The 25,495-nt window shown below is 60.6% G+C and overlaps 3 protein-coding genes across 28 annotated transcripts in view; 2 read left to right on the top strand and 1 right to left on the bottom strand.

Annotated features, from left to right (window-relative positions):
* Window positions 1-5,750, top strand: part of MYO18A (myosin XVIIIA) — a 29,412-nt gene extending 23,662 nt beyond the window's left edge. For 24 of the 25 annotated variants that reach the window (XM_085241110.1, XM_085241108.1, XM_085241107.1 and 21 more), the window contains 6 exons: window positions 276-461; window positions 543-682; window positions 1,500-1,544; window positions 2,613-2,738; window positions 3,690-4,877; window positions 5,612-5,750. In XM_085241110.1, coding sequence (XP_085097236.1) covers window positions 276-461; window positions 543-682; window positions 1,500-1,544; window positions 2,613-2,738; window positions 3,690-4,869 — 1,677 coding nt within the window. In that variant the 3' untranslated portion in view covers window positions 4,870-4,877; window positions 5,612-5,750. The remainder of the gene's footprint in view (window positions 1-275; window positions 462-542; window positions 683-1,499; window positions 1,545-2,612; window positions 2,739-3,689; window positions 4,878-5,611) is intronic. The other variant, XM_085241112.1, reaches the window with a different exon arrangement.
* An 800-nt stretch (window positions 5,751-6,550) lies between these two features.
* On the bottom strand, window positions 6,551-10,018 carry PIPOX (pipecolic acid and sarcosine oxidase). Its single transcript, XM_010722119.4, has 8 exons — window positions 9,851-10,018; window positions 9,138-9,286; window positions 8,207-8,408; window positions 7,951-8,133; window positions 7,742-7,888; window positions 7,513-7,671; window positions 7,355-7,430; window positions 6,551-7,289 (listed from the first exon to the last, which is right to left on the bottom strand). The coding sequence occupies exons 1-8, from the start codon at window positions 9,986-9,988 to the stop codon at window positions 7,159-7,161; spliced, it is 1,185 nt and encodes a 394-aa protein (XP_010720421.2). The 5' UTR covers window positions 9,989-10,018; the 3' UTR covers window positions 6,551-7,158.
* A 2,218-nt stretch (window positions 10,019-12,236) lies between these two features.
* On the top strand, window positions 12,237-25,103 carry SEZ6 (seizure related 6 homolog). Of its 2 annotated transcripts, XM_085241155.1 has the most exons (17): window positions 12,237-12,422; window positions 18,655-19,203; window positions 19,273-19,406; window positions 20,001-20,193; window positions 20,485-20,670; window positions 20,736-20,904; window positions 21,357-21,523; window positions 21,606-21,800; window positions 22,055-22,193; window positions 22,276-22,472; window positions 22,540-22,734; window positions 22,817-23,008; window positions 23,087-23,284; window positions 23,368-23,406; window positions 23,499-23,619; window positions 23,696-23,798; window positions 24,330-25,103. In XM_085241155.1, exons 1-17 carry the CDS (start codon window positions 12,353-12,355, stop codon window positions 24,357-24,359), a joined length of 2,877 nt encoding a protein of 958 aa, XP_085097281.1. In that variant the 5' UTR covers window positions 12,237-12,352; the 3' UTR covers window positions 24,360-25,103. The 2 variants fall into 2 exon arrangements, with proteins under 2 accessions (XP_085097281.1, XP_085097280.1); XM_085241154.1 differs by lacking the exon at window positions 24,330-25,103 and having other exon boundaries at window positions 23,696-23,864.
* Window positions 25,104-25,495: the final 392 nt, after the last annotated feature.

Genomic DNA, 25,495 nt, shown 5'->3' with positions numbered 1-25,495 from the left:
CCAATTCACCAAAGCTCCTGCAATTGTTCTACCCCTTCCCTGGCCCCTGGGGGGTGGTTTCTCATTCCCCCCTACCTCTTTCCTATCCCCTCATGTAAATTCATGGGGCTGGGATCCATCCTGGTGTGAAGACCACAGTGGGTGGGTGTTTCTGCCAGGTGGGGGGCACGCAGGGGGGCAGAGCTTTGGAAGGGTGAATGCATGGATGCACGCATGAATGGATGCATGTGTGTATGGGTGGATGGAGCACAGGGAGAACGCTCGCTGCTCCGCAGAGCCTGGCCACGCGGCTGAAGGAGAACATGGAGAAGCTGACGGAAGAGCGGGACCAGCGAGCAGCTGCCGAGAACAGGGAGAAGGAGCAGAACAAGAGGCTGCAGCGGCAGCTCCGTGATGTCAAGGAGGAGATGGGCGAGCTGGCCAAGAAGGAGGCGGAGGCCAGCCGCAAGAAGCACGAGCTGGTGAGGGCATCACTGCTGAGACCCCACAAATTTGGATTCCCCTTCCCCGCAGCCCAGGCTCACCCCACTCTGTCCCCGTAGGAGATGGACCTGGAGAGCCTGGAAGCTGCCAACCAGAGCCTGCAGTCAGACCTGAAGCTGGCCTTCAAGCGCATCGGGGACCTGCAGGCTGCCATCGAGGATGAGATGGAGAGTGACAGCAATGAGGACCTCATCAACAGGTGAGTGTGCCTGGAGCTGGCTCCTGCATGGGGCACGTCACCTGGGCTCACTGCTTCTCCTCGCCACTTCTGAAACACCAAGGGGGCCCTCGGTTCTGCCCAGTCCTGGCAAGATGCTGTCCATCCATCTGTGCACCCATTGCATCCATCCATCCATCCATCCATCCGTGTATTCATCATTGCACCCATGCATCCACCCATCCATGCATGCACCCATTGATCCATCAGTCCATCCATCCATCCATTCGTCCATTCATGCATCCATCCTTGCACCCACTCACCCACCCATCTACCCACCCATCCATCCACCCATCCATCCACCCATCCACCCACCCATCCACCCACCCATCCATCCACCCATTTACCCACCCATCCACCCACCCATCCACCCACCCATCCATCCATCCACCCACCCATCCACCCATCCACCCATCCATCCATCCATCCATCCATCCATCCTTGCACCCATGCATCCACCCATCTGTGCACTGTGCACCCACTCACCTGCCCACCCCTCCCTTCACCCGCAGCCTGGTGCAGCTTCACCTGCTGCCACATCCCCGGCCACAAATCCTGAGGACATCTGAGGGATCCCAGGATCAGGGGCAGTGTGGGGTCTTGGGGCGCTGGAAACCAGCCCAGCCCTGCAGATGGGCTCAGAGCAGCGAAACCTTTCCCCTCCCCATCTCATCACATCTCATCCCCTTTGATTTGTTCTCCATTCGTCGCCCTGCCCGACTTGGTTTCCTTCTTTTTTTAAATTTTAATTTCATTTGATTTCATTCTGTTATGTTTCTCCCCACCCACCCCCTCCCAGTTTGCAGGACATGGTGGCAAAGTATCAGAAAAGAAAGAGTAAACTGTGAGGACCTCCTCTTTCCTACTCCCCCATCCCCTAACCCTGCTCACCCCCCTGGGGCCGGGGCCCCTGCATGCTGCTGGCCCAGTTTCGCATGAGCTAACAGCACCCCGGAGTTTGTTTTATGGGGCTTTTTTTTGGGGGGGGGGGAGGAAGGGGCGAAGAGGGGGGTTATTTTATTGCATTTTATTGCCTGGATGTATTGCAGGGGAGGGAGATGTGCGTGGCGGAGCGCAGCTCATTGCTTTGAATGCAACAAGGAGGATTCATATATAGGAACCGTAACAGCCCATCCCAGCATGGGCTGAGCCTACGGCCGTGCAGATGGAGCGGCCCTTTAGGATGGCATTACCCAACCCATCCCCAGCAGCAGCCGTTTAGGATGTGGGAGCCCGGCGGGGTCAGGGGGGGACGCGGTGCTTCGATTTCTGATAGGCGCCGCGATCTCCCTAATGAGAGCAGCGCGCGGTCGGGTATTAGCAGAGATTTACACCAGGATGCTCTCAACGTGGAGAAATGGATTTTGCAATGCAGACGGCACCTTCGTGCTAAAGGCAATCAATATGGTTACCAGCGACCGTTATAAATTAGATGTTTTAAGGCAGATAGGGCTTTTTTTATGTCTGTCCATAAATCAGGGGCTCTCCGTCACGGTGGGGCCGTAAATCTGTCCGTGCGCCCGCCGTGCCGGAGTCGTTTCTGTTCTGCCTGCTAAACTCCTGTTTACCCAGGGACATCAACGTAGCTCTTCCTCGCGGTAATTCTGCACTTGACGGCAGCCTATAAAATGAACCCACTTATTTCCTCTCTGTGAGCTCGGCATCCCCCGTGTTTCTGGAGCCGTGCCCCGCGTGGTTCTCCACCTCGTGGTTGATTTTCTGGCTATATGGCTGTGCACAGCCAGGGCTGCGCTGAGCTCAGTGGCCCTGCATCCTTCTGGGGGTGGTTCTGGGGCTCGCAGAGCATGCAGTGTCCTGAGATGGTGTGGGGCAGAGGGATGGGGATGGGTGGCACAATGTCACACATCCCTGAACCACATCCCGGGACTCATCGCTGTCTTTCTCCCACCAGCGACGGTGACTCGGATGTGGACTCAGAGCTGGAGGACCGTGTGGATGGAGTGAAGTCGTGGCTGTCCAAGAACAAAGGCTCCTCCAAAGCGCTCTCAGATGATGGCAGCCTGAAGGGCAGCAGCAGGTGGGTGCAGGTCTGGGTGCCGGCAGCGTGGCTAAGGCTGGGCATTGTGCATTGTGTCAGGAGAAGTGTGAATCTGGTGAGCAGCTCAGTCTCCACTGGGGACACATGTAACCAAGTGCTAGCACGTCCACAGCTTCACACACATTTGGGGATATCCCTGACCCCTCAGCATTCTAGCTCTGTATGCAGCCTCCCCAAATGGGCAGCAGTGATGGACTCCATCTTTTCTCACTGGCAGCTCTACCAAATCCTTCCATCATCCCTCATCCCTCCATCATCCCACATCTCTCCATCATCCCACATCCCTCCATCATCCCTCATCCCTCCATCATCCCACATCCCTCCATCATCCCTCATCCCTCCATCATCCCACATCTCTCCATCATCCCACATCCCTCCATCATCCCTCATCCCTCCATCATCCCACATCCCTCCATCATCCCTCATCCCTCCATCACACCTCCATCCCCACTTCACCATCCCAGTGCTGTAGCCCTCCTGGGGACCACACGGCCCCACTCATGTCCCACAGCCATCAGGGAGAGCTCTCTCCTGATGAGCGCAGATTGCTTTCATCCAAACCCAATTTCCTGGCAGGGATTCGGGCGTCCCGGGGGGCTCTCCCGCCTTCTACCAAGCAGGGGGAAAGATCTGAGCTGTTTTCTCTTAATTGGTTTAATTTATTCAGCGGTGCAGATGTAAAACATTTTGTTATTGGAGATAATTCCAGTTTTCTGAAGTCGGGAATCAAACGCGGCGGCTGCAGGTAGCTGACAGTGAGATAAATTGAACGGAGCACTTTAAAGGAGAATCAAAGTGACGGGGTGGAACAATACCCTCATTTGCATGGAGCTGTTTTTCGCTGACGCCGATAATTCCGCCGTGTGCCGCCGCGTTCCCCGCACTCACTTCTTTCTCTCCACCCCCCGGTGTGCGCCGTGCCCCCACCAGGTCGGCTCCCACGGATGTCCCCGAGGGCGAAGAGCGCCCGGTGTCGGTGTTGAGCAGCCTGAGCTATAGGAAGCGGCCGAGCCTGAAGGACTCCATAGGCGGCCGGGGGGACGAGCAGACGCTGTTCAGCGCTCTGAGCGAACGGGCGGCCTCCCCGGAGCGCGCAGCCCGCCGGGCACGGGGCGCAGAGCACGAGGACCGGGCGGCCGTCATCGCCCGCGCCTTCGCCGACGCCAGCGGCCGCGCTCGGCAGGGGCTGGGCAAGCGCTGGTCGCTGTCGGCCGGCGATGGGGAGAAGGGCTCCGTCGCCTCCGCGCCGGTGAGCAGAGCCTCGTCGGCCTCGTGGCGCGCACCGGAGGACGGAGACGAAGGGGACGAGGGATGCTCGGTGCTGAGCTTCGCCCTCTCCAGCCCCGGCAGCCTCCGGAGCCGGCGCAGCGGTGCCGACGGTCGCCCCGATTCGCGGCTTTCGCTCGCCCGCAGCCTCCTGGATGAGGCGAATGACGCGTCCCGCGGGCAGCCCCCGCTGGGCCGCAGCTTCTCCGTGCCCCCGCGACCCCGCAGCGCCGCTTCCGAGGACGGTCCCCCCGGGGACGCCCGCCCCGTGGGACACCGCTCCTACCTCGACCCCGACCTGGAGGCTGCCATCCAGGAGGTGCTCAGCTACCGCTCTCCGCGGGCCGGGGGTCTCTCCAGCCCCGATTCCGGGGACGACGGGCGCAGCGTGCGCAGTGTTCGCAGTGTGCGCAGCGCGGCCCCGCTGGGTGCCGCCGACCGGCCCGGCAGCCTCCGCCGCTCCGCGTCCGCCCTCGAGGTGTCGCGTCCATCCCGGCGCTCCGGCCGGCGCCGCAGCAGCTCTTCCTCGGAGTCGTCCTCCTCCTCGGAGGAAGAGGAGGAGCGCAAGAGGAAGAGCGCCAAGAAGAAATCCAAGAAATCCAAAAAGAAATCCAAAAAGAAAAAGAAAAAGTCGTCCTCCGAGTCGGGCTCTGATTCCTCCTCTGATTCCTCCTCTGGTTCCACCGTCTCCTACCGGAGCACCTCCAGTGTGAAGAAGGGCCCGCGGGCGGCCGGGGGAGAGGAGCCGGTGCGCCCCGACCGGGCCAGGAAGGAGGAGAAGCGGCGCAAGAAGCAGGTGGACAGCCTGATGATGAAGTACCTGTACCGGCCTGAGAGCGACTGAGGCAGGAGGTGGGAGCGGTGTGTGCCTGCAGCATGACCCCGAGTGTGCCACTAACCCTAACCGTGCCCAGGCACCGTTCCGAGCATCCCTGCTGAGGCCGCACGGTGGTGGGAATGCTGCTCCATCCTTGTGCCGTGGGGTTGGACTCCAAGAAGTGCTAATCCCGTCCTGGAGTGGCTGCATGGATCTCTGATGGAAGTTTGGGGTGGGCAGATGGGGCTGCGGCTCCGGGAGGAGCACGTGGTACTAACGGCACCCAGTGTGGGGTGCGGATGTGGGGTGATGTGGGTGAGTAGATGGGGTCAGATGGTTATTGGAGTGGTTATTCCAGTCCTGCACCCCGTCTGTATAGGAATGGGGCTGCAGTCAGCTCACTGGCATCCTGGCAGTAAGTGGTGAGTGGGTTTGGTTGCTTCCTACGGCTTCTGTAGGAAAAGGGCTGGAGGAGAAGGAAAAATCCCTTGGGAATGCTGTTGGCTCACCATCCCATCCCTTGGCCAGGCTGTCACATTGCTGGGCACTGGCTCAGGGCTGGGACACATCTCCATCAGGACGCACAGCCATGGCCAGTCACCCATTTGAGCCCAAACCCAATGTTTTTCGGTACTGCCACCACTCAGTGCGGCTCTCTCTACCCAACAGGAGGGCACGGCCCCATTTCTCACAAACAACCCAAGGAGACGACGCAGCCTCGATGCGTCAGGACAGCGGTTCAACTCCTAACTCCTCTTTCTCCCCACAGCCCCCCGAGCTGCCGGAAACCCTTCTCCTATGACCGATGGGACGAGGAGCTGGATGCCACAGAAAGCACGGAGCGCTCATCCCACAGCCCCACCAGCGATGGCGAGACGGAGAGCCGCACCGCCGAGACCCCCGCGTAGCCCCCACCACCCTTCCCATGGCCCCGACATGCTGGGCTCCTCGGGACCCCCCCGGGCAGCCACTATTTCTTTTTTGCACGGTGAAGAAAGGGGAAGGAACACACTGCCATCCCCATCCCTCGTGCAGGGGGGCAGCCCACCCCTCCCACCCCATCTGTCCCCGGCGGCTCCATCAGTTCTTCCTCAGTGCCTGCTGTCTCCTTATTTTATAAGTTAAAATACCCCCCCGGACACCATCCTCCATGCTCCTCATCCCCATTTAGTTGAGCCAAAGACGTCTCTGGCCGGGCCTCGGGGCCAGCCGCCCCACAGCCACAAAGGGGACGTGGGGACGGGGTCCCCCATGGGCAGTCGCCTCCCCTATTGCCCCCCACCCCACCAGTTGTTTTGCACTACAGCTGTGCAGCCCTTCCTACCCCATTCCTTTCCATCCGAAAATAAAGAAACGTCATTTCTGGCTGGTGACGCCTGCTCTGCGTGCCCCATTTTGGGGTGAGGGTGGATTGGTTTTGGAGGGTGGGTTTTTCGTGGTGTGCAGAGCCCCAGTGAGGATATGGGCTGCACGGAGAGGTGAGCCCGGTGCCATCCCCATTCCCACAGGGGGGCTCTGCTTGCTGCCAGGTGCTGGCACCATGGAGGCCCCTTGTACCCCCCCGCCCCCACAAACCAGGCAGTTCCCACCCCTCTCCCTGACATCTCTAAACAAATGGGCCGAGCTCGGCGCTCGCCGCCATTAAAGCTATGCTGCGCTAATGCGCTTTCATTAAGTGGGAGCGATCTAATGATAATAAAATGGCACATTTAACATTAAAACATTTAACTTGACTCCTAAGCGAGTGTGTCTCCCTGCGCTGCTCCAGCTCCATGGCGCTGGCAAAGCGCCTTCGTGTGCTTCCAGGGAACGGCTGCTTGGCAGAGCTGGGCTGGCACACAGTGTGGAGCGGTGGGAATGCAGGGGACCAATGTGTGGGGGTGGCAGGATGTGAGGATGCGGAGGATCGGGATATAGGGATGGTGCTGGATGGGAGGATACGGGGGATGAGAATGCCGGGGTGTGAGGAAGCAGGAAGGCAGGGAATCAGGATAAAGGGATGCGGGAGTGTTGGGATGTGAGGATGGATAGGAGCAGAGCACTGGGATGGTGGGATGTGGGGGACCAGGGTATAAAGATGCCAGGATGTGGAACCACAGGGAACAAGGATACTGGGAATGCTGCGATGTGGGGGTGCAGTTGCAGGGATGCTGAGGTGCTTGGTGATGGAGTATGGCAGTGGAGGGATGCAGGGCACCAGGCTGGTAGGCTTTGAGGACATTAGGATGCAAGGAGCTGGGGGTGGTGGTACTTTGGGATGCAGGGATGCACTACAAGGCAGAGTGATGCTTCATGGGCACAGCTGTGACACTGCACCTACAGAGCAGCACGGAGCACACCTGGGAAGCGGCTGATTGTGAATGGAGCCATGCAGTGGGATGGTTCCTCACCCAGGCTCAGCTCGCATAGCAGCTGCCCCACCACTGGGGCCAGTTTGAACCCATGGCCTGCAGGGAAGAGAGGTTTAGGGGTTCAGCCATGCCCAAGCTACCTCAGGGGAGCCAGGACCTACCTGAGAAGCCAGCCCCGATGATGATATTGCTGTACTTGGGGTGCTGGTCCAGGATGAAGTCTCCATCCGGAGTGTTCTGGGGGAGCCGTGGGGTGAGGGAGGAGGGCTTGGGGCACAGCCAGGACCCGTAGTGGTGGCAATGGGGACATCGGTCTCACCGTGTAGAGGCAGCTCTCCAGCACAGCCGGCTGTGGCTCCAGCCCAGGCAGGTAACTGCTGATGAAGTTGCTCAGGAGGGAAACATGGGGACGGGGGGAGCCTGAAGGGATCCGGTCCCGCTCCTCGGGGTCAGTGGGGCTGCCATGGTGGTAGCACACCTGGGGACAGCGCTCAGTGGGAGCAAACAGAAGGGACACCATGGTGCCGCCACCACTGTGCCACACTCACCTTGACCAGCCCAGGGTACTCGAGGGCTGGCAGCCCATATATCCCATGGGGAGCGTAGGGCAGCCCCGTGGCCATGAAGCAGGGGGTGACCGCGCCGCCGCTGCCGGGCTCCTTCTCCCTCCAGTAGCACACGTCGATGCGCAGGGGCTGGGGGCTGCATGTCAGCCATGCCCGTGGCCGTGCCCCCGCCTGTGGCCACCAGGCCTTACCTGCAGTGGCAGGCGGAGGCCCAGCGGTGCCACCACGGCGTTGGTCCAGGCGCCGGCGGCGATGATGAGCCGGGGAGCGCGGTACAGCCCAGCAGTGGTGGTGACAGTGATCACTGCTCCGGGATCGATACGCAGCACCTTCTCCCCATCACGCACATTGCCCCCGCGCCGGCGAAACGCGTCCTGTGTGGGGAGGAAGGGATGAAGGGATGGAACACCCTCCATGTCCCCTCCCTGTCCCTGTGTCGGCACCCACCTGCACCGCCCGCAGCGCTCGGTCTGCCAGCAGCACACCTCCACTACTGTCCCACAGGGCCACCTCACCGGGACGGGGACGGAGCCCAGGAAAGCGCTGTGCCAGCGTCACCGCATCGAGGACGGCATCGGGCCCCATGCTGCGCCGGCAGCCCTCCAGCTTGGGGTCACCTGGCAGGCCCAGCACCACCAGCCCTGTCCGCCTGCACCCAGTGGCCACATCAGTGGCACCCATGTCCCATATCCCATGTCCTGTGTCCCATATCCCATGTCCCATATCTTGTGTCCCCTGTCCCATCCCTCAACCCATATCCTTTACCCCATGTTCCTTGTCCCCTACCCTCTACCCCCTGTCCCATATCCCCTATCCCCTATCCCATAACCCCCATCCCCTATTCCATTTCCCACATCCCCTATCCCATTTCCCATGTCCCCTATCCCATTTCCCACATCCTCTATCCCATATCCCACATACCCTATTCCATATCCCACATCCCCTATCCCATTTCCCACATCCCCTATCCCATATCCCACATCCCCTATCCCATTTCCCACATCCCCTATCCCATATCCCACATCCCCTATCCCATTTCCCACATCCCCTATCCCATTTCCCACATCCCCTATCCCATTTCCCACATCCCCTATCCCATATCCCACATCCCCTATCCCATTTCCCACATCCCCTATCCCTTGTCCCCTCTCACGCCACCCCCTTGGTTGGGGAAGTGGAGGCTCGGTGCATGGATGATGCTGGGGTTGATGGATGACACGTTAGCCCCAACCCCACTGCAGGAATCATTTACACGCTTATTTCCTTAATGGTTCTTCCCTTAAAGAGCCCCATAAATAACTGCAGTTCCCTGCCCACATCCCCAGCCCCATTCCCAGGGAGGGGACAGTGCCCAGTGTGGGGTCCCCGTTCCCATCACCTGTAGAGCGGAATGCCCGCCTCGTCCTCCAGCTGCTGCCAGAGGTGGAAGCTGTGGGGCATCATGTGGGCATAATGCTCCTGCGGGTACGCGCTGCGTGTGATGCGGCTCTGCCCATGTGAGCTGCCCCGTGAGTGGGGCAGGAAGAACTGTGGGGTATGGGAACATGGGGGTGGCTGCGACTCCAAGTGTCACCCAGCCCTGCAAGGCTTGGGGTCCTGGCACTGGGGACAGGAGGATGTTGGCTTTGGGGGTGTGGGGGTCCTGGAATTGGGGACAGTGGGGTGCCGGTACTGGGGACAGTAGGGTGTTGAAAATGGGGACACCTGGATCACTGGCAATGGGGATATTGGACTGTTGGCACTGGGACACTAGGGTTTTGGCTTTGGGGACAGTAGAGTGTTGGTACTGGGGCACCTGGATCCTGGCACTGGTGACACTGGGATGCTGGCACTGACAACAACAGGATCATGGTAATGGGGACATAAGGGTCCTGGCACTGGGGACATTGGGCTGCTGGCACTGGGTACACCTGAACCCTGGCACTAAAGGGACACAAGAGTCCTGGCACTAAAGGACACAGCATCCTGGCACTGGAATACCATGGAATGTCACATGCCTGGGCAGAGGGCAGCCAGGTCCCTGTCCTGCTGATCAGAGCTGGGGACACAGCATCGGGGCCAGGGACATGGCAAGTTTGAGGACATCAGTACCTGCTCCAGCAGCAGCGTGTTCCTACGACGCTGGGCCAGGTGGTACGCAGCAAAGGAGCCCTGGATGCCGGCCCCGATGACGATGGCATCGTAAGAAGTGCAGCGGGGCTGTCCCGGAGCAGCCATGTCTGTCCCCATCCTGTCCTCCTGCAGCTGGGAGCAGAGCCAAGGGGGAGGGACAGGGCAGAGTCCTCCTGAGCGCAGGGAAACAGTTTTTTTTTCCCTCCAGTGTAATTTATGGCCCATAAACTATTTGGCTGCCATCTCCCTTTTTTTCTCCCTGTTGGCAGATAGCAGTGATTTAGGGCCACGTGCCCACACCGCCCCGTGGGACGGGAGATTGGGCAAGCATGTGGATTTGGGGTGGGATTTGGGGACGGGTGCTGTGGTTGGGTTTCTATGGGCACCCTGCGCAGCACGCCTGCTAATGAGGGGAATTAATTTAGAATAGAAGGATGTATAAGGCATTATTTACCGACTAATCGTCGTGATTAGGAAATGCTGAATACCATTCTTTATAGAGACGTGAGGTGGGAGCCCTTGCCCGGTGCTCACTGTGATGTGGGTGCCCGGGGCTGCACAGCCCCATTACCGCAGCACGGCCCCATTACCGCGGTGCGCCGCCCTCACTTTGATGCCAGGAATAAATGCTCTGATTTCCTGGGGTTTCGGCTGGCTTTTCCGCCGGCGCCCAGCCTTTGAACAGCAGTACCTGCTTCTGCTCTGCACCGGGAAGATGAAGAATAATTAATTATCCATGAAATGTTAAATGGGAAAAATTGAGCTCTTCTCCCACAAACGGCGCGTTAATGGGATGGCGCTTTGGGAAAGCCCCGACGCAGCTCCAGGGCAGCACGGGGACATCTGAGGACACCCCTGGGGACACATGGCACAGCCATCCCCTGCAGTGCTGATGGTCACCCCCAGGGCAGTGCAGGAGCGGGCTCTGACTGTGGCTGTCATGGCACAGATGACCCCAAAAGGCATGCACCCATTGCATGCTTTGCTGTATGTTGGCGTTTCCCAAAGACTGAGTGCTTCCTGCTGGGTCATCCGTGCTCAAATGACTGCGTGCCCCAATAGGAGCACTGTGGAAATGCCCACGGAGCAGTAGGGTGCTGGGATCCTTCCACCTGCGCTCGCCCTCGTTTGCCTTCCATGGCCCTACACGCCAGTTTGCTTTGTCTCAAAACCAACAGCGCTGAAGCCGGCCGTTCGTTAGCAGTCCAGGTGCGTGCTTGGGGAAGCGTCGGGGAGATTAAAATTATTTGAATATCATAATACTAGAAACATCAGTTTGGCCTCAAAACGCACATCTCCCGAGCCCGAGCGGGGCTGCGGTGCATTAAACATTTATGCAGCTACCGGCGGATCAAAGTTTTAGGTTTAGCTCTGGAAACTCATCACTCCCACCCGCATTGCAGCGGGACAAGAGGAGGCACAGAGGGACCCCCCCTCTGTGCTACCCCTGGGCTGCCGATCCCTATGGAAGGGGCATTTTTCTCCTGGATGCAGTGCACAGAATCAGCTCCCCATGATGGCCCAAGGATTGTGTTTGCCCCCTGCCCATCTCAGCACGCTGTCAGCGCGGAGAGGCGCGGCCATCTGGGCTGCCATGCAGAAGGAGGGGGCGATGAGACAATGAGGCTGAGCTTTATTATTTTTGAACACACACAAGAGCTGCCCGGCAGTTCCTTGTTGGTGCCAACGCCATCTGCCTGCAGCAGGGATGAGTCCCTCTGGGCCACAATGGGGATGGGGTGCAGGATGAGATCGCTGCCCACGGGGAATGAATGAATGGGGTGGGGGAAAGAGTGAGCTGCTCCTGAACCAGGTTCCTCTGCTTGGGCATGATGAGCCCAGCCCTAACTGGGGCTATTTAGGGATGGGCAGCAGGGGGAAGGGGCCTCATTGAGGCTTCTACCCCGAATATCCACAGACGCTGGGGTTGTTAACAATCTGGGGAGGGGTGTGGGGTGCAGGATGTGACTGCTGCTCATAAGGAATGGATGGGGTGGGGGCTGTGCCCTGAGCCAGGTTCCTCTGCTTGGTATGACAAGCCCAGCCCTAACTGGGGCTACTTAGAGACGGTGAAGGGCAGCTGGGGGGATACCTTTGAGGCTTCCACCCACGAGAATCACTGGGATTTTGGAGAGGGCTGTGTGGGTTGTGCCCCTTCCCCAATCCTTCACCTCTCAAGATTTTCACGCGCCGCACTCGCAGCATTACGGCTCTGGGCAGGGCTGGGGGGGAGAAGTGCAGGGAGGAGCCCCCCGTTCGCCAGCCGGCAGGATTTGCGCGCGCAGCACTCGGAGCATTACGGCGGGCGGGGAGGAGGGGTGGGAGCTGAGGAGGGGGTGGGGGTGGGCAGGGAGGAGCCCCCCTTTATCCCCCCCCCCCGCCGCCGCGCGGCCCCGGGATTGGCGGGCGCCGCACTCGGAGCGTTACGGCGCGGCCGTGCCCGCAGCGCGGAGCTGTCCGTGGTGCTGAACGCCGCCGGCCATGGGCTCCGCGCCGCCGCCCGCCCTGCTGCTGCCGCTGCTCGCCGCGCTGCTCCGCGCCCCCGCGCACGGTAAGCGAGACCCCCCCTCTACACCCACACCTCTATACCCCAACCCGTGGCCCCCCCCTCCTCCTTTCGCCTCCCCTCCGCGACCCTTTCTCCGCCAAACTTTGCCAACTTGCGCTCACCCACATACTGTTGTCCCCCCACCTCAAAATCCCCTTTCTGCCCCCCCGCACCGGGTAGCACTAATTCCCCCCCTCCCTCCCACGCCCGTTCCCCGGTGGCGCGGGGGCGCGCAGAGCTTTGCAGCCCCGTTGGCGCAACGCCGCCCCCAGTGAGCTCTGCTGAGAGCTTCCCCCGCAGTGTTACCGGGATGGGGGGGCCCTGCCGCGGGCACAGCTCGACGCCTGAACCCCCAAACCCGTTAGGCTGCACCCCACTGGGATCCACTTTCTCCATGTAGACCTTGCGGTGGGGTTGGGGGTGTTTGTGTGTAGGGCTTTGCGCTGCTTGTGCTGAAGCCTCTGATTTTGGAGTGATGTAGGGAAGGGCGAGCATTGGCTCTTCCCAAGGAGGGCAGCCAACACCCGCATCCTCTTGACTCAACGGGGTGTGTGTTATGGGAAGCCTCGATGCCTTGTCCCCAAAAAGCAGCAGTGGTGACCTGGCTTGGAGGGCTTCTGTTTGCCATGGTTGTGCGGTGTGATGGGTGGAGAGCATGCAGGGGTCTGTCCCTGCTGGGAAGCGGGGTGATGGGATGCAGGCTGAGCTGAGCTGCAGGGAGCAGCCGTGCGGGGAGTTACATAAACTCCCCATCTGGCTGTCGAGCTGAGATGGGAAGGACGCTGTGGCCCTGTGCCCACTGCTATTCCCGGCTCACTCTTCCACCAGAGCCGATGGCAACGCCACCTTCCTTAAAGCATCTTCCATACATCCCTCTTATGTGGCAAAAAGTGGGGCAGTGCTGAGGCACACCCCGCTGTAGGGCAGTAGGTCTGGTGGGGGGCCGGTGTCCCCAGATCCCTGGGTCCCTTTGGGATGGATCTGTCCTGGGAGTAGAGCTTTGGGCAGGGCAGGTTTTCCCAGAGGGAGGTTGCCGCTTGCCGTGTCAGTTTAATGATTTCTAATGAGCAATTACCTCTAGTCAGTCCCCTAATTTCTGAATATCAATAAAGTTAATTAAACTCTGCATGTGTATTTCCTAGAGTGTTAGAGGTAGGGATGCCCTGAGAGGTGCTGAGCTCTTCCTGGGGCTGGATTGTGCCCACCCCATGCCCCATGCATGGTACCATGGCCAGGAGCTATGCAGGGGGCTCAGCCCCCATCCCAAATCCCCACCAGGTGCGTCCCCAGCCCAGCACCAACCTCAGTGCAGCACTTCTTCACTCGATGTGGCCTTGACTTGATGATGGGGTTATGTTGTGTTGGGGACAGGGCACTGTGATGTGGTGATGGGGCTCTTAGGTTCCTCATCCAGGCCAGGGGACTGGAGATACTGCAGAGCAATGGCAGTGCTGTCATCAGCCCTTACCTTTTTGTGACCTGTGGGGTGCCCTGGCTTCTGGTGCAGCTCTGCTCCCCCCTTCCTGACCCCCTGGTGCAGCTCCATGGTGCTGCTGCAGCAAGGGAATGCAGTTCGGGAGCATGGCTCCTTGCAGTCTCAGATCCTAGGAGCAAAGGGAGATGGCATGGCTGGGGGCACAGCACCTGGTAGTGCCCCCATGAGCTCCACTGTCCCATCCACACTCAGTGGGATGCGCTGTGCCCACTGGGACAATGCACTTGGGGGGCACCAGGTCTGCAGTTGGGGCTCTGCATTCAAGGAGTGGGCCAGGGAAACAAGCAAGCAAGCATCTGCTTTGGTAATTAAGTGAGCACGTGCCCATCCCCTGCGTGCCTCAGAGGAGTTCGTCACTGCCGTGCCGCCAGGCCAGGATTATCTGGATAATGCTCTTAAGCAGGGCAGGGGTGCCCCATGGGGCCGTCCCCACTCACTCAGAAAACTCATGGCCACGGGCCATGCCCCAGGCTGGTGGTGTTGGGATGGATTCGTTCCGGGGCTCTGCTGTGGGAACAGGGGTGTCACCAAGGGCATGGCAAGGGCAGTGGGGCTGGGTATGGAGCAGAGGGACCCCCCCCATAGTGCTGTAGGACCTCCTGAGTAGATGTGGGGCTGCAGGGTGGGCTGGGACCCTGCACACGGACGCCCCGGGAGGCGGATGCAGTTGTGTCTCCAGTGGATCCGTCAGGAGAGGATAATTTAGCTTCCAATCAATTCTTTAAATGCGCACAATTGAAAGATTGCCTTTGAAAGCTGCCTATAACCAGGGAGGTAATGGATTCTCTCCAGTAACAGGCAGCAGCCTCCCTTCCTCTGGCTGCTGCAGGAGATGGGGCAGTGACACTGTTCCGTGTCACCATTACAGAGCATCCCCAGGGACATCGGGTGGCCCCACTCCCTGCTGCCATGGCCCCCAATGGGACGTGCCAAGAGGTCTCATTGGCTGGCGTTGGGGACACGTCCAGCCTGCAGCCCGCAGAAGGCAGCCCACGCGCTCGCCGTGCCGGTGGGGGTTATTACAGATATAATTTAAATGCAGTAACGAGCTGTGCTGAAGGGATCAAATATTAATCAGCCGCGAGAACGCCGCTGTGACCCTGTGAAAATGGAGAGAGGTGCTCAAAATGCCAGATCTGCTCATGGCAGGTGGGAGCTGTGCTGGTTGGGTGGGCAATGGTTGTCCCCACCAGGGTCCCCTGGGGGTGGCCATAGCATCAGCTCCAGGTGGATATCCTATTAGTGTAGGCCCTACACAAACGTAGTGGTGATGGGGCTCTGGGTGGCCTGTGGGGTGGGGTTTTTTTGGGGAGCAAGGGTGTTTTTTGGGGTGAGGTTGCATGGGAGACCTCAGGATGGGTTTGGTGGCCCAGTAGCTCAGTGCCTGTAGGATTGGGGTTGGGCTGTGGGTTGGGGTTGGGCTGTGGGGAGGCTGTCTCGGCTAAGCAACTGAACACAGAGCCAGCAGCGCTCATACTCTGCTCAACCAGATTGCAATTCTTGTTGCTGGCAGCAGAAAGGGAGCTGGGGGGGGATCTGCTCTCTGAGCAAACCGTCGCCCTGCAAACCGTTTCTTGCAGCCCTGAGCACCTGGCAGGATGGCGGTGGCCCCTCCGGGTGGCACTGGGGGCTGCTGCAGGGATCTCTGCATGTGGCTGCGGGGCCTTTTTGGGGTGCTGGGAGTGTGGGGAAGGGGGGGCAGCACCGCTGCAAGGGCTGGCTGGCTCCGGCAGCGCACACGGCGACAGCGATCAGGTCCGAAATAGCAGCAGACATGCAATTTATCATCGCCGCTGCTCATGGAAATTGCTGTACAAATGCATTAGCTCCGCAGGGAGAGCGGGGAAGAGGGATTACATAGGGCAGGGGCGTGGGGAGTGCGAGCAGCACGGGGGCACCAAGATGTGAGGTGCACGGCTCCCCACGGCCCCCACACATCAGTGCCCCAATTTGGGGTCGCTAAGGGAGGAGGAGGCTGTGCCATGCCCCGGCGCCCCCAGACTCCTCGCTCGGTGCATCCCGGCGCGTGCCGGTGGTGTGTTGGGATGTCAGCCGGCTGCGATGCTCTGGGGAACCGACTGTGGCAACATGTGACATGTGTCAGCGGGTAAATGACTGTTCCATTCAAGGAGAATGGCAAAACATACAAGGTCAAACGCTTCCCTGCGAGTACCGCCATGAATATTAACGCCACGAGCTGCTGGGGCTGCTGGATGCACTCGGCAACGGTGTCCCTGGGGCAGCACGTTGTGGGTCCCCTCCTGTCCCTGTCTGTCCCCTCTCCAGAGATGGGACAACAGTGGTGGTATTGCCTGTGCCCACCCACCTGCTGCCCACCTGCATTCTGCCTGCACTCATCCTTGCGCCAGCCCTGTTCCCTGCCTGTCTTCTGTGCCCCCATGCATCATCTCACCAAGAGTGTCCCTGTCCCCAGGCCATGTCCACATCCCCAGGGACACTGACGCAAGTGATGGAGGTGGGAGCTGCCAGCAGCTCAGCACGTCTCTGTGCCCAGCCCGGTGGCAATGATCGTGCCCATCAGGATGGCTGGAGACCATGGGATGATGACAGGGGACCGTGAGATTGTGGCTGGGGACCACAGGGCGCAGAGCAAGGCGCCGGCTGCCTGACAGCTCATTCATCGCAGCAGCCAGCCCCGGCCGCAGGGGCAAAGCCAGATTGGATTTTAAATTGGAAAACAAGCCTTCCGTGGCCCCTCGCCCTTGGTCCTGGCTGCCCACAACAACTCCACCGTCTTCAGAATGGGGAAACTGAGGCACAGAACAAGACAACACCTGGGGCAGCCAGGCGGCTCGCCCTGTCGCAGCTGCTTTGCTGGGTGCTGTGTTATTGCTTTATTCGCCGCCCGCATCGATCCGCGCTCCCCAGGCGGCTGCGTGGCTGCTTATTTATTTATTTGCGACACCAGCCGCGATTGATTTCTGCTGGGGGGGCCGCAGACGGATTAGTCTCCAGCATCTCTCTGGCTCGTGGCCGCCGTTAATAGACTCCCGCTCGGCAAAGCTGATGTGACGGATTAGGACCCCGGCCCGGCCGCGGCCACGTGCCCCGCATGTCAACAAGCCCTGGCAGGCACAGCACGGGGTGTAGCAGCCCCGTTTCCCCCTTCCCTGAGTGCCAGCCCCCTGGGTAGCATGGTGCCATCGCAGGGACCCGGGAGGGACACAGCCATGGCAGAGATAAGCAGCTTAGAGACATCCGCGGAGGTGGAGGCTGTAATCTTGAGGGGCATGAGTGGTAACATCTGGGCACAAGCTGACTTGGCCCAAGAACCCTGAGTGCTCCAGGGGTCAGCAACACCCCAAGTCCTGAGATTCTCAGGGTACCCAGAGCATCCCATAGTACCTGGAGCATCCCATGGTACCCAGAACATCCCGTGGTACCTGGAGCATCCCACGGTGCCATGGCGGTGCGATGGACCCCAGTGTTCCCACTCACTGCGTGAGGTGTCTGCAGTGGCTCTCATGCATCATGGGATGAGGCCCGGAGCTCTAATCTGCCATTAAAGCCTGAAAGAGATTTTGGCGCCCTTCAGTATAAACTCATTAACTTTTATGTTCTAATAAATGGATCCTATTAGAAAATAATTCTGGTGGTGCCAGGGGGCAGGTTGCCCTTTTGGAGCCAGTGTGCGTGCAGAGGGGTGGCAGTGGTGGCACGGGGGACAGGATGATGGCTGCACCTGGTGGCTCCTCACACAGCACTCTCCAGGGATAATGTCTCTTAATAGTCCCTTAAAAGTGGCAGTCACAGAGTAATTAATCTTCGCGGGGCCTGCCCTGCTACGGCTCGGTGTAATTACCCAGTAATTGGCAGTATCGTGTCATCAGTGCCGGTGCGTGGTACCGCATGGCGAGACGTTGGGCAAGGCGTCAGGATGCTGCGTGTCACGGGAGGAGTGGGTACACCTTAATGTGAGCTCTGGTGCAGATGTGAGTTAATTAGCCATGCTTAATTGCCCAGGCTTCTCTGGTGAGGGGTGTGCTGCGCTGAGGTGCGGTGGAGCCCTGCTGCATGCGGTCGATGTGCCTGTTTGCCGTCCATGCTCTGTCCCTGTTTACCCAGGAACGTGTCCTCGATAAAGCAATCAGCTTTATTGACAGCTCTCCAGTGCAGCTCTCCTCTCCGTGGCACAGCACGGCACGGCTCCTCTCCTGGCACCATGGCCAGTGGGACCTGGTGACACTGCTGCCCTGGGTGGTGCAGCACCAGCCCTGTGTGCAGCATAGACCCGCAGGGATGTGATAATGCTCAGGGCAGCACATGGCCCCATGGTGAAATGCTGGGCCCCAGTGCCCGGCGCAGCTTTGATCTGTGATGAAGAATTGGTCCATGATGAAGCATCAGCCAATGGTGCAGCACGGGTCCTTGGTGTTGCATCAGTGCATCAGTGCAGCAATGGGCCATGAAGAATTGCTACAGATGAAGCATGAGTCCGTGGTGTTGCATGAGTTTGTGGTTTTGCATCAATCCACGATGAAGCACAGCCCATGGTATAGCAGAGGTCTGTGACACAGCACCAGGATCCCCAGTCCAGTGCCAGTGCTCAATGCCGCATCAATCCAGGGTCCAGCACTGGTCCATGATGAACTGGTTCATGATGGAGCATCAGTCTGTGATGCAGCATTGGATGACAATGAAGCATCGCTCTACGGTGCAGCACTGGTGCATGAGGGTGCAGCACTGCTCCTCATCACACCCAACTCTCTCCCTTCCCAGGCTTCAATGGGCTGGAGAGGAAGACAGGTGAGAGCGCTGAGGCTGAAGGAGACCCCACAGCCCTCCCCACACCAGCTGAGCGCGAGGCCGAGGCGCACTTCGTCAGCACGGCACCCACCCTGAAGCTGCTCAACCACCACCCGCTGCTGGAGGACCTGCTGCACGAGGCCTTCCTGAAGAAGGACTACCTGGCCCAGGCGCCCTTCCCACCCGGCCTGCCTGGCCCCGTGCTGCCTGACGACGCCTTGAGGCCGGACCCTGGACCCCCAGCCCCCCAGATCCCACCACGTGCCCCCGCTTTGCCCAGGGTTGCTTTCCCCACCGCCCCACTGACCACACCAGCTGGGCGCTCGGGGCCGTGGGGGGAGCCCTGGGGGGTTGCGCCAGGTACTGACCCTTCACAGCCCCCTACTGGGGGGTCAGGATCAAGCTCCGCAGCCCCCAGCCGAGCGCCCACCTTGGGAGTCACTGGGGTCTCCGGGGATGAGGAGGGGACCACCACTACCTCCACCATCACCACCACCACCGTCACCACGCTGCAGGGACCAGGTGAGCACAGGGAGGGAGATGGGGGTTCAGGGATATGTGGGGCTAACACTGGGGTCTCCTTGTCACCAGCACCATGCAACCGGACGCTGGCGGGTCCCGAGGGCTGGCTGGTGTCACCAGAGCCAGCCAGTGCCCCGTATGACAGCAGCATGGACTGCACCTACACCATCTCTGTCTACCCTGGGTATGGTGTGGAGATCAAGGTGAGATGTTGGGGGGTGGGCACGAGTCCTACACACATGGCTTTGGGTCTTGTCCCTCTCCTTGTCCCCACCTTTGTGCCATGAGCCAATGTGAGCCAGCTCAAGGCATCTCTCACCCTTGGATTATGGAGAAGAGACGTGGATGCATGAGTTAGATGCAATGCCCATCGGCCTCCGGCTGCTGTGATCGGCACCTGCTGATGAAGCAGCAATATAGGATTTAATTAACGACAGCATTCACTCAATCTGGTATCACCAATAGCTGACAGTGAGCAGAATGCATTGGCGCAAGGCTGCTGCTTGCTCCGTGCTCAGCCCCAGCTCACAGAGCAGCACTCACTGGTGCCGCCGTTCATCACCGCACAGCACTGCTTAATTAACATCATTAACAGCAAATTGCTCCGGAGCGCTGGAGCACGTGCCAGGCAGCCATGGGCCCAGCCGTGCCGCGGGGCTGTGCTGCTCTCCATGCCACGGGGAGATTTATGGCCATGCTAAGCGTGTTTGAAAGGCGCTGCCCCGCGCCGACAAGCTCCAGCGCGCTATCGACTGCGGGAAATCCTGCAGCGTGGTGACACCTCACCATCCCCAAAGGTGCAGAACATCAGCCTGGCAGACGGGGAGACGCTGACAGTGGAGAGCGCAGGGGGCCTGGAGCCGGCGGTGTTGGCCAACGAGTCCTTCCTGCTGCGGGGCCAGGTCATCCGCAGCCCTGCCAACATGCTCACCCTGCGCTTCCAGAGCCCCCGACCCACCAGCCCCGGCTCCTACCGCTTCCAGTACCAAGGTACGGGGCACTGCTGCCACCAGCTGGGATTGTCCCATCCCTTTGGGATCCCTCTGTCCCCACGGCGTGCCCTTGTTCCCCTTCCTGCATGACACCATTTTGCAGCACAGCGATGCCAAGGTAAGTGGGCATCAACCAGCAGTGTGGATCAGTGTGAGCAATGCTTGTTTCACTGAGCATCCCCAACATGAGTAATATGCAGGGCCTGGGATTTAGGGTGTTTGGTGTGGGACCCCTTCAACTGGGTATTACAGATGGGTCTGGCTCCATGACATTGCCACTCATCCCCAGCCTATCTGTTGAGCTGCCCCTTCCCGGCACGGCCCGCCTTCGGTGACGTCTCGGTCAGCAGCCTGCACCCCGGTGGGGACGCCCGGTTCCGCTGCAACACAGGCTACCAGCTGCAGGGTGCCCACCTGCTCACCTGCCGCAATGCCACCCGCCCCTTCTGGAGCGCCCGCGAGCCTCAGTGCATGGGTGAGCTCTGCGTGGGGACGTGGCTGGTGTCACCTGGGCACCCGCTGACAATCCCTGTCCCTCAGCGGCGTGCGGTGGGGCCATCCGTAATGCCACAGTAGGACGCGTCGTCTCCCCGGGCTTCCCTGGGAACTATAGCAACAACCTGACCTGCCACTGGCTGCTGGAGGCTCCTGCTGGTCACCGCCTGCACCTCCACTTCGAGAAGGTCTCACTGGCAGAGGATGATGACAGGTTTGGGTCCACATAGCACGGAAATAGGAGAGCGGGGGCACCTGGGACAGCTCTGCACCATGTATGGGGATGGAATGTGTTAGCTGTGTTCAAGGGTGGGTGCTGTTGGCCACACTCAAGAATGGGTACTCTTGTCTGTGCCTGGGGACGGGGACCATTGGCCATGCCCAAAGATGGCTGCTGTTATCCATTCCTGGGGAGGGGAACCGTTGGCCATGCCCAAGGATGGCTACCGTTGGCCATGGCTGGATCATTGTGTGGTTGGCAGTGCTGAAGGATGAATGCCACTGACCAGGCCCAATGGTGGGCACAGTTGGCCATGTCCAAAAGTGTCGCTTGCCATAAATGAGGATGGGCACTATGGCCATGCCTCGAGATGGGTGACACTGGCCATGCACAAGGTTGGTTGCTGTTGGCCATGGCAAAACCCTGAGCCTGCTGCTCCTGGGCAGGCTCATCATCCGCAACGGGAACAACGTGGAAGCACCTCCAGTATACGATTCCTATGAGGTGGAGTACCTCCCCATCGAAGGGCTGCTCAGCACTGGACGCCACTTCTTTGTGGAGCTCACCACCGACAGCAGCGGGGCTGCTGCAGGCATGGCACTGCGCTATGAGGGTACGGGGCATGGGCACTGGGAGACACCTGGGCATTGCCATGTACCCCTGGCCCCCACAGACCTCAGCACTTGTGCCCATAGCCTTCGAGCAAGGGCACTGCTACGAGCCCTTCGTCAAGTATGGGAACTTCACAACCAGCGACCCACGGTACCCTGTGGGCACCACGGTGGAGTTCAGTTGTCACCCTGGCTACACGCTGGAGCAAGGCTCCACCATCATCGAGTGCGTTGACCCCAGTGACCCACAGTGGAACGAGACGGAGCCGGCATGCCGTGGTGGGCACTGGAGGTGGGAGGATGTGGGTGGTGGAGTTGAGGGACTGGAGTTGGGGTTGGGCCACCGTGGCTGGTGGAGCCAGCATGGCACGTTGCATGCTGGTGGGTAGGACCACCGTGGGATCCAGAGGCAGTGGTGGGTGCTAGATCTGGGGTGCCAAGTGAGGGGTTGTGGGGGATGCTGGATCCAGGATGCTATGGTGGGTGCCACGGTGGTGGCTCGCCATGGTGGGTGCTATGGTGTGCGCCCGCAGCGGTGTGCAGTGGGGAGCTGATGGACACAGCCGGCGTGGTGCTGTCACCCAACTGGCCAGAGGCGTACGGCAAAGGCCAGGACTGCATCTGGGGGCTGCACGTGGAGGAGGACAAGCGTGTCATGCTGGACATCCGTGTGTGAGTGCAGGGGTCTGGGGGACACAGGCCACCAGGGGGGGACACCCTTTTATTCCCCGCCCTTGTTCTCCACATGCTGCAGGCTGCGGCTGGGCGCAGGGGACATCCTCACCTTCTATGATGGGGATGACCTGACAGCACGCATCCTGGGTCAGTACACGGGTGCCCGCGGCCGCTTCAAGCTCTTTGCCTCCAGTGCCGACGTCACCATCCAGTTCCAATCTGACCCTGGCTCCGGCGTCTTTGCCTATCGGCAGGGCTTTGTCATCCACTTCTCCGGTGAGCCCTACGGTGGGGATGGATGCTGTCATTCCAATGGCCCGCTCACCCCCTGCTGTCCCCACAGAGGTGCCCCGCAATGACACGTGCCCTGAGCTGCCTGACATCGCCAATGGCTGGAAGACCGCCTCGCAGCCTGAGCTGCTGCACGGCACCGTCGTCACCTTCCACTGCTACCCCGGCTTCGAGCTGGCTGGTGCCGACCTGCTCATGTGCCACTGGGACCTGACGTGGAGCGGCGACCTGCCATCCTGCGAGCGGGGTGAGCAGGGTGACACATCCCACGTTCCCTCCTGCCACCCTATTCCACTCTCACTGTCACCGCCTGTCCCTACAACCCACAGTCACCACCTGCCGGGACCCCGGGGACGCCGAGCACAGCCGCAGGGTGGTCTCCAGCCCCAAATTCCCGGTGGGGTCCACCGTGCGCTTCGTCTGCGATAAGGGCTATGTGCTGGCAGGCGCCGGGCTCCTCACCTGCCACGACCGCGCGTCGGGGGGACCCAAGTGGAGCGACCGCCTGCCCAAATGCATCCGTGAGTCGGGCATCCCGAGTGCGCACCCCTATGGCTGGCAGCACGCAGTGGGTGCTGACTCAGTGCCGTTGCCCACAGCGGAGGCGTACGAGCCATGCCACAACCCCGGTGTGCCCGCGGGCGGGCGGCAGAGCCCCGAGCGGCGGCTGTACCCGGCAGGCAGCACGCTGCGCTTCTCCTGCACTGCTGGGCGAGCGCTGCTAGGCGAGGGCAATCTGCGCTGCCTGCCCGGGCATCCCTCACGCTGGAGCGGCTCACCTCCCATCTGCAAAGCGGGTGAGCAAAACCCTCTGCCCCTTTATGACTCCATTTTCCCCCCTTGCTTCCCACTGAGGTTGGGTTGTTTCTCCCCATCTTAGCTTCCTACGATGAGTTTTACAGCAATCGCAATCTGGATGGTAAGGGAGCTTCGGGGCACCCTTGGGTACTGGGGTGCAACAGGCACCCAAGGTGAAGCCAGCACTCGTTGAGCCCCCACTCTCCCGCGCAGCCGTGGCCAAAGCTGTGCCCTCAGGGACAGCACTGGAGGGCACCAATGTGGCCATTGCCATCTTCCTGCCTGTGCTGGTGGTAGCCCTGCTCATCGGAGGCATTTACCTTTACTTCTCCAAGTGAGTGCCTGCTGCTCCCCTTGGATCCCCAGCCCCACTGCCACCTGCCCAACTCCATCTCCATCTCCTCCTACAGGCTGCAGGGGAAGCCAGCCCTACAGCTGCCCCTTTCTGGATCTCACCCCTATGATCACATCACCGTGGAGTCGGCTTTTGACAACCCCACCTATGAGACAGGAGTAAGCACTGGCCCCCGCGCCCTACCAGCAGGGGTGTGCGCCCTGGGGACCAGGGGTAAAATGTGATGTGCACCCCAGGACTATGGAAAGGATGGGATGTGTACCATGGGGACCATATGTGGGATGGGATGTGCACACAAAGCATCATGCATCCAATGGGCTACGTGTGCCACGGGCTGTACAGTGGGTGGGACATGCATCCAAGAGCCTGTGCATATATGGGACAGGACATACATCTCAGGGAGCATGTATGGGATGTGCATCCCTGAGGCCATCCAGGGGACAGGACACAGATCACACGGACCATGTAGAGAAGAAATGTGATTCCCAGAGGCTGCACACACATGGATGGGACCTCCATCTGATGACCAAGCATAGGATGGGTCATTCACCTGGGGGCACGTATGGGATGGGATGTTGAACCCTATGGCTGTCCATGGGATGTGCCCCCAGGGTCCCCAAGGATGGGGGGGGGAGGCAAAGCACAGCACCAGTGAGTGTCCAACCCCTCGCAGTCTGTTTTCTTTGCAGGAAACGAGGGAGTATGAGGTGTCCATCTAGGCGAGGGTGCAGCAGACCCCTCCCAGGATGCCCACGCCTGCCGGCCCTCGCCATGGTGCCGGGCTCACCTCTCGCAAGGAGACTCAAGCGGGAGCCACCCCACACACACCCCAACCCGCCCGGACCCCCGTGGGGTCTCCCCCAGCCCCACTGCCCCCCGATCCCTGCCCTGGGTGGGCACGGGACGCTGAACCAGCAGGGCCACATCCTGACCCTCCTCTCTGGAGCAGCAGTTCCATCCCCCCCGGCCCCAGTGATGGAGAAGTGAGCCCTGGATGAGGCAGGCGCAGTGAGGAGCCCCCGGGGCTGCAGCCTGACGGTGCTGGGGATAGGGGCCAGGTCGCGGGATGGGGGGCCATGGGTGCCCTGGAGGGGGGGGGGGGCGCTAAGGAAACCTCGGGGTGCCATCACCCTTCACCCACTCCTAGCACCCCGACGTCTCCCAGAGCCACCCCCGATACCCCAAGCATGCCACGTCCCCCCGCTGTCCCCCCAGCACCTGCTCGCTTCCCCCTCCCCGAGGTGCGTCCCGGCCCTGCACGTCCCAGCATCCCACGAGGGCCGAATCCGGACCCCCAGCCCCACGGTGACGGGGTGGGCAGGGGGGCACTGAGCATGGCTGTGTCCCCCCCCGCCCCCGGACCAGGTCACGCCCGGGGCTGGGAGTTCTGTCCCCGGCCGATGTAACATAGGGTCCCGTTCCCCAGCCGCGCGTACCCCGTTTTGGAGAAGAGCCCCTGCCCCTTCGCCCATCTTTTGGTTGTTTCATTAATTAAAAAAAAAATGGTGTTTTAGAAGAAAACGTGGCACGTTGATGAGTGAGGGGTGCGGGTGATTGACATCGGGGTTCCCGGGGATTTGCGGTAGAGGTGACCGCCTGCGTCCGCCGGGCACTCGGGGTGCAACCCCTCCCTCCCCGCTTTCGGGGTGCGCTGTAGCTTTAAGAGGCGACGAGGCCCGGAGCAGGAAGGACCGCCCCGGCGCGCCAAACGCAGAGCGCCCTCTGCCGCCGCGCCATCCGCCCCGCCCCGCCGTGCGTCGTGACGTCACCACGCCGCGCTCACTCTCACCCCACCCCGGAACGTGCCGGCCGCCACGCGCTCGATGCGCACGCGCGAGGGAATCGCAGGGCGAGC

This window comes from Meleagris gallopavo, chromosome 21 (assembly GCF_905368555.1).
Source record: "Meleagris gallopavo chromosome 21, MGAL_WU_HG_1.1, whole genome shotgun sequence".
In the NCBI taxonomy this organism is placed as follows: domain Eukaryota; kingdom Metazoa; phylum Chordata; class Aves; order Galliformes; family Phasianidae; genus Meleagris; species Meleagris gallopavo.
This window is presented reverse-complemented; position numbering and strand designations above follow the sequence as displayed.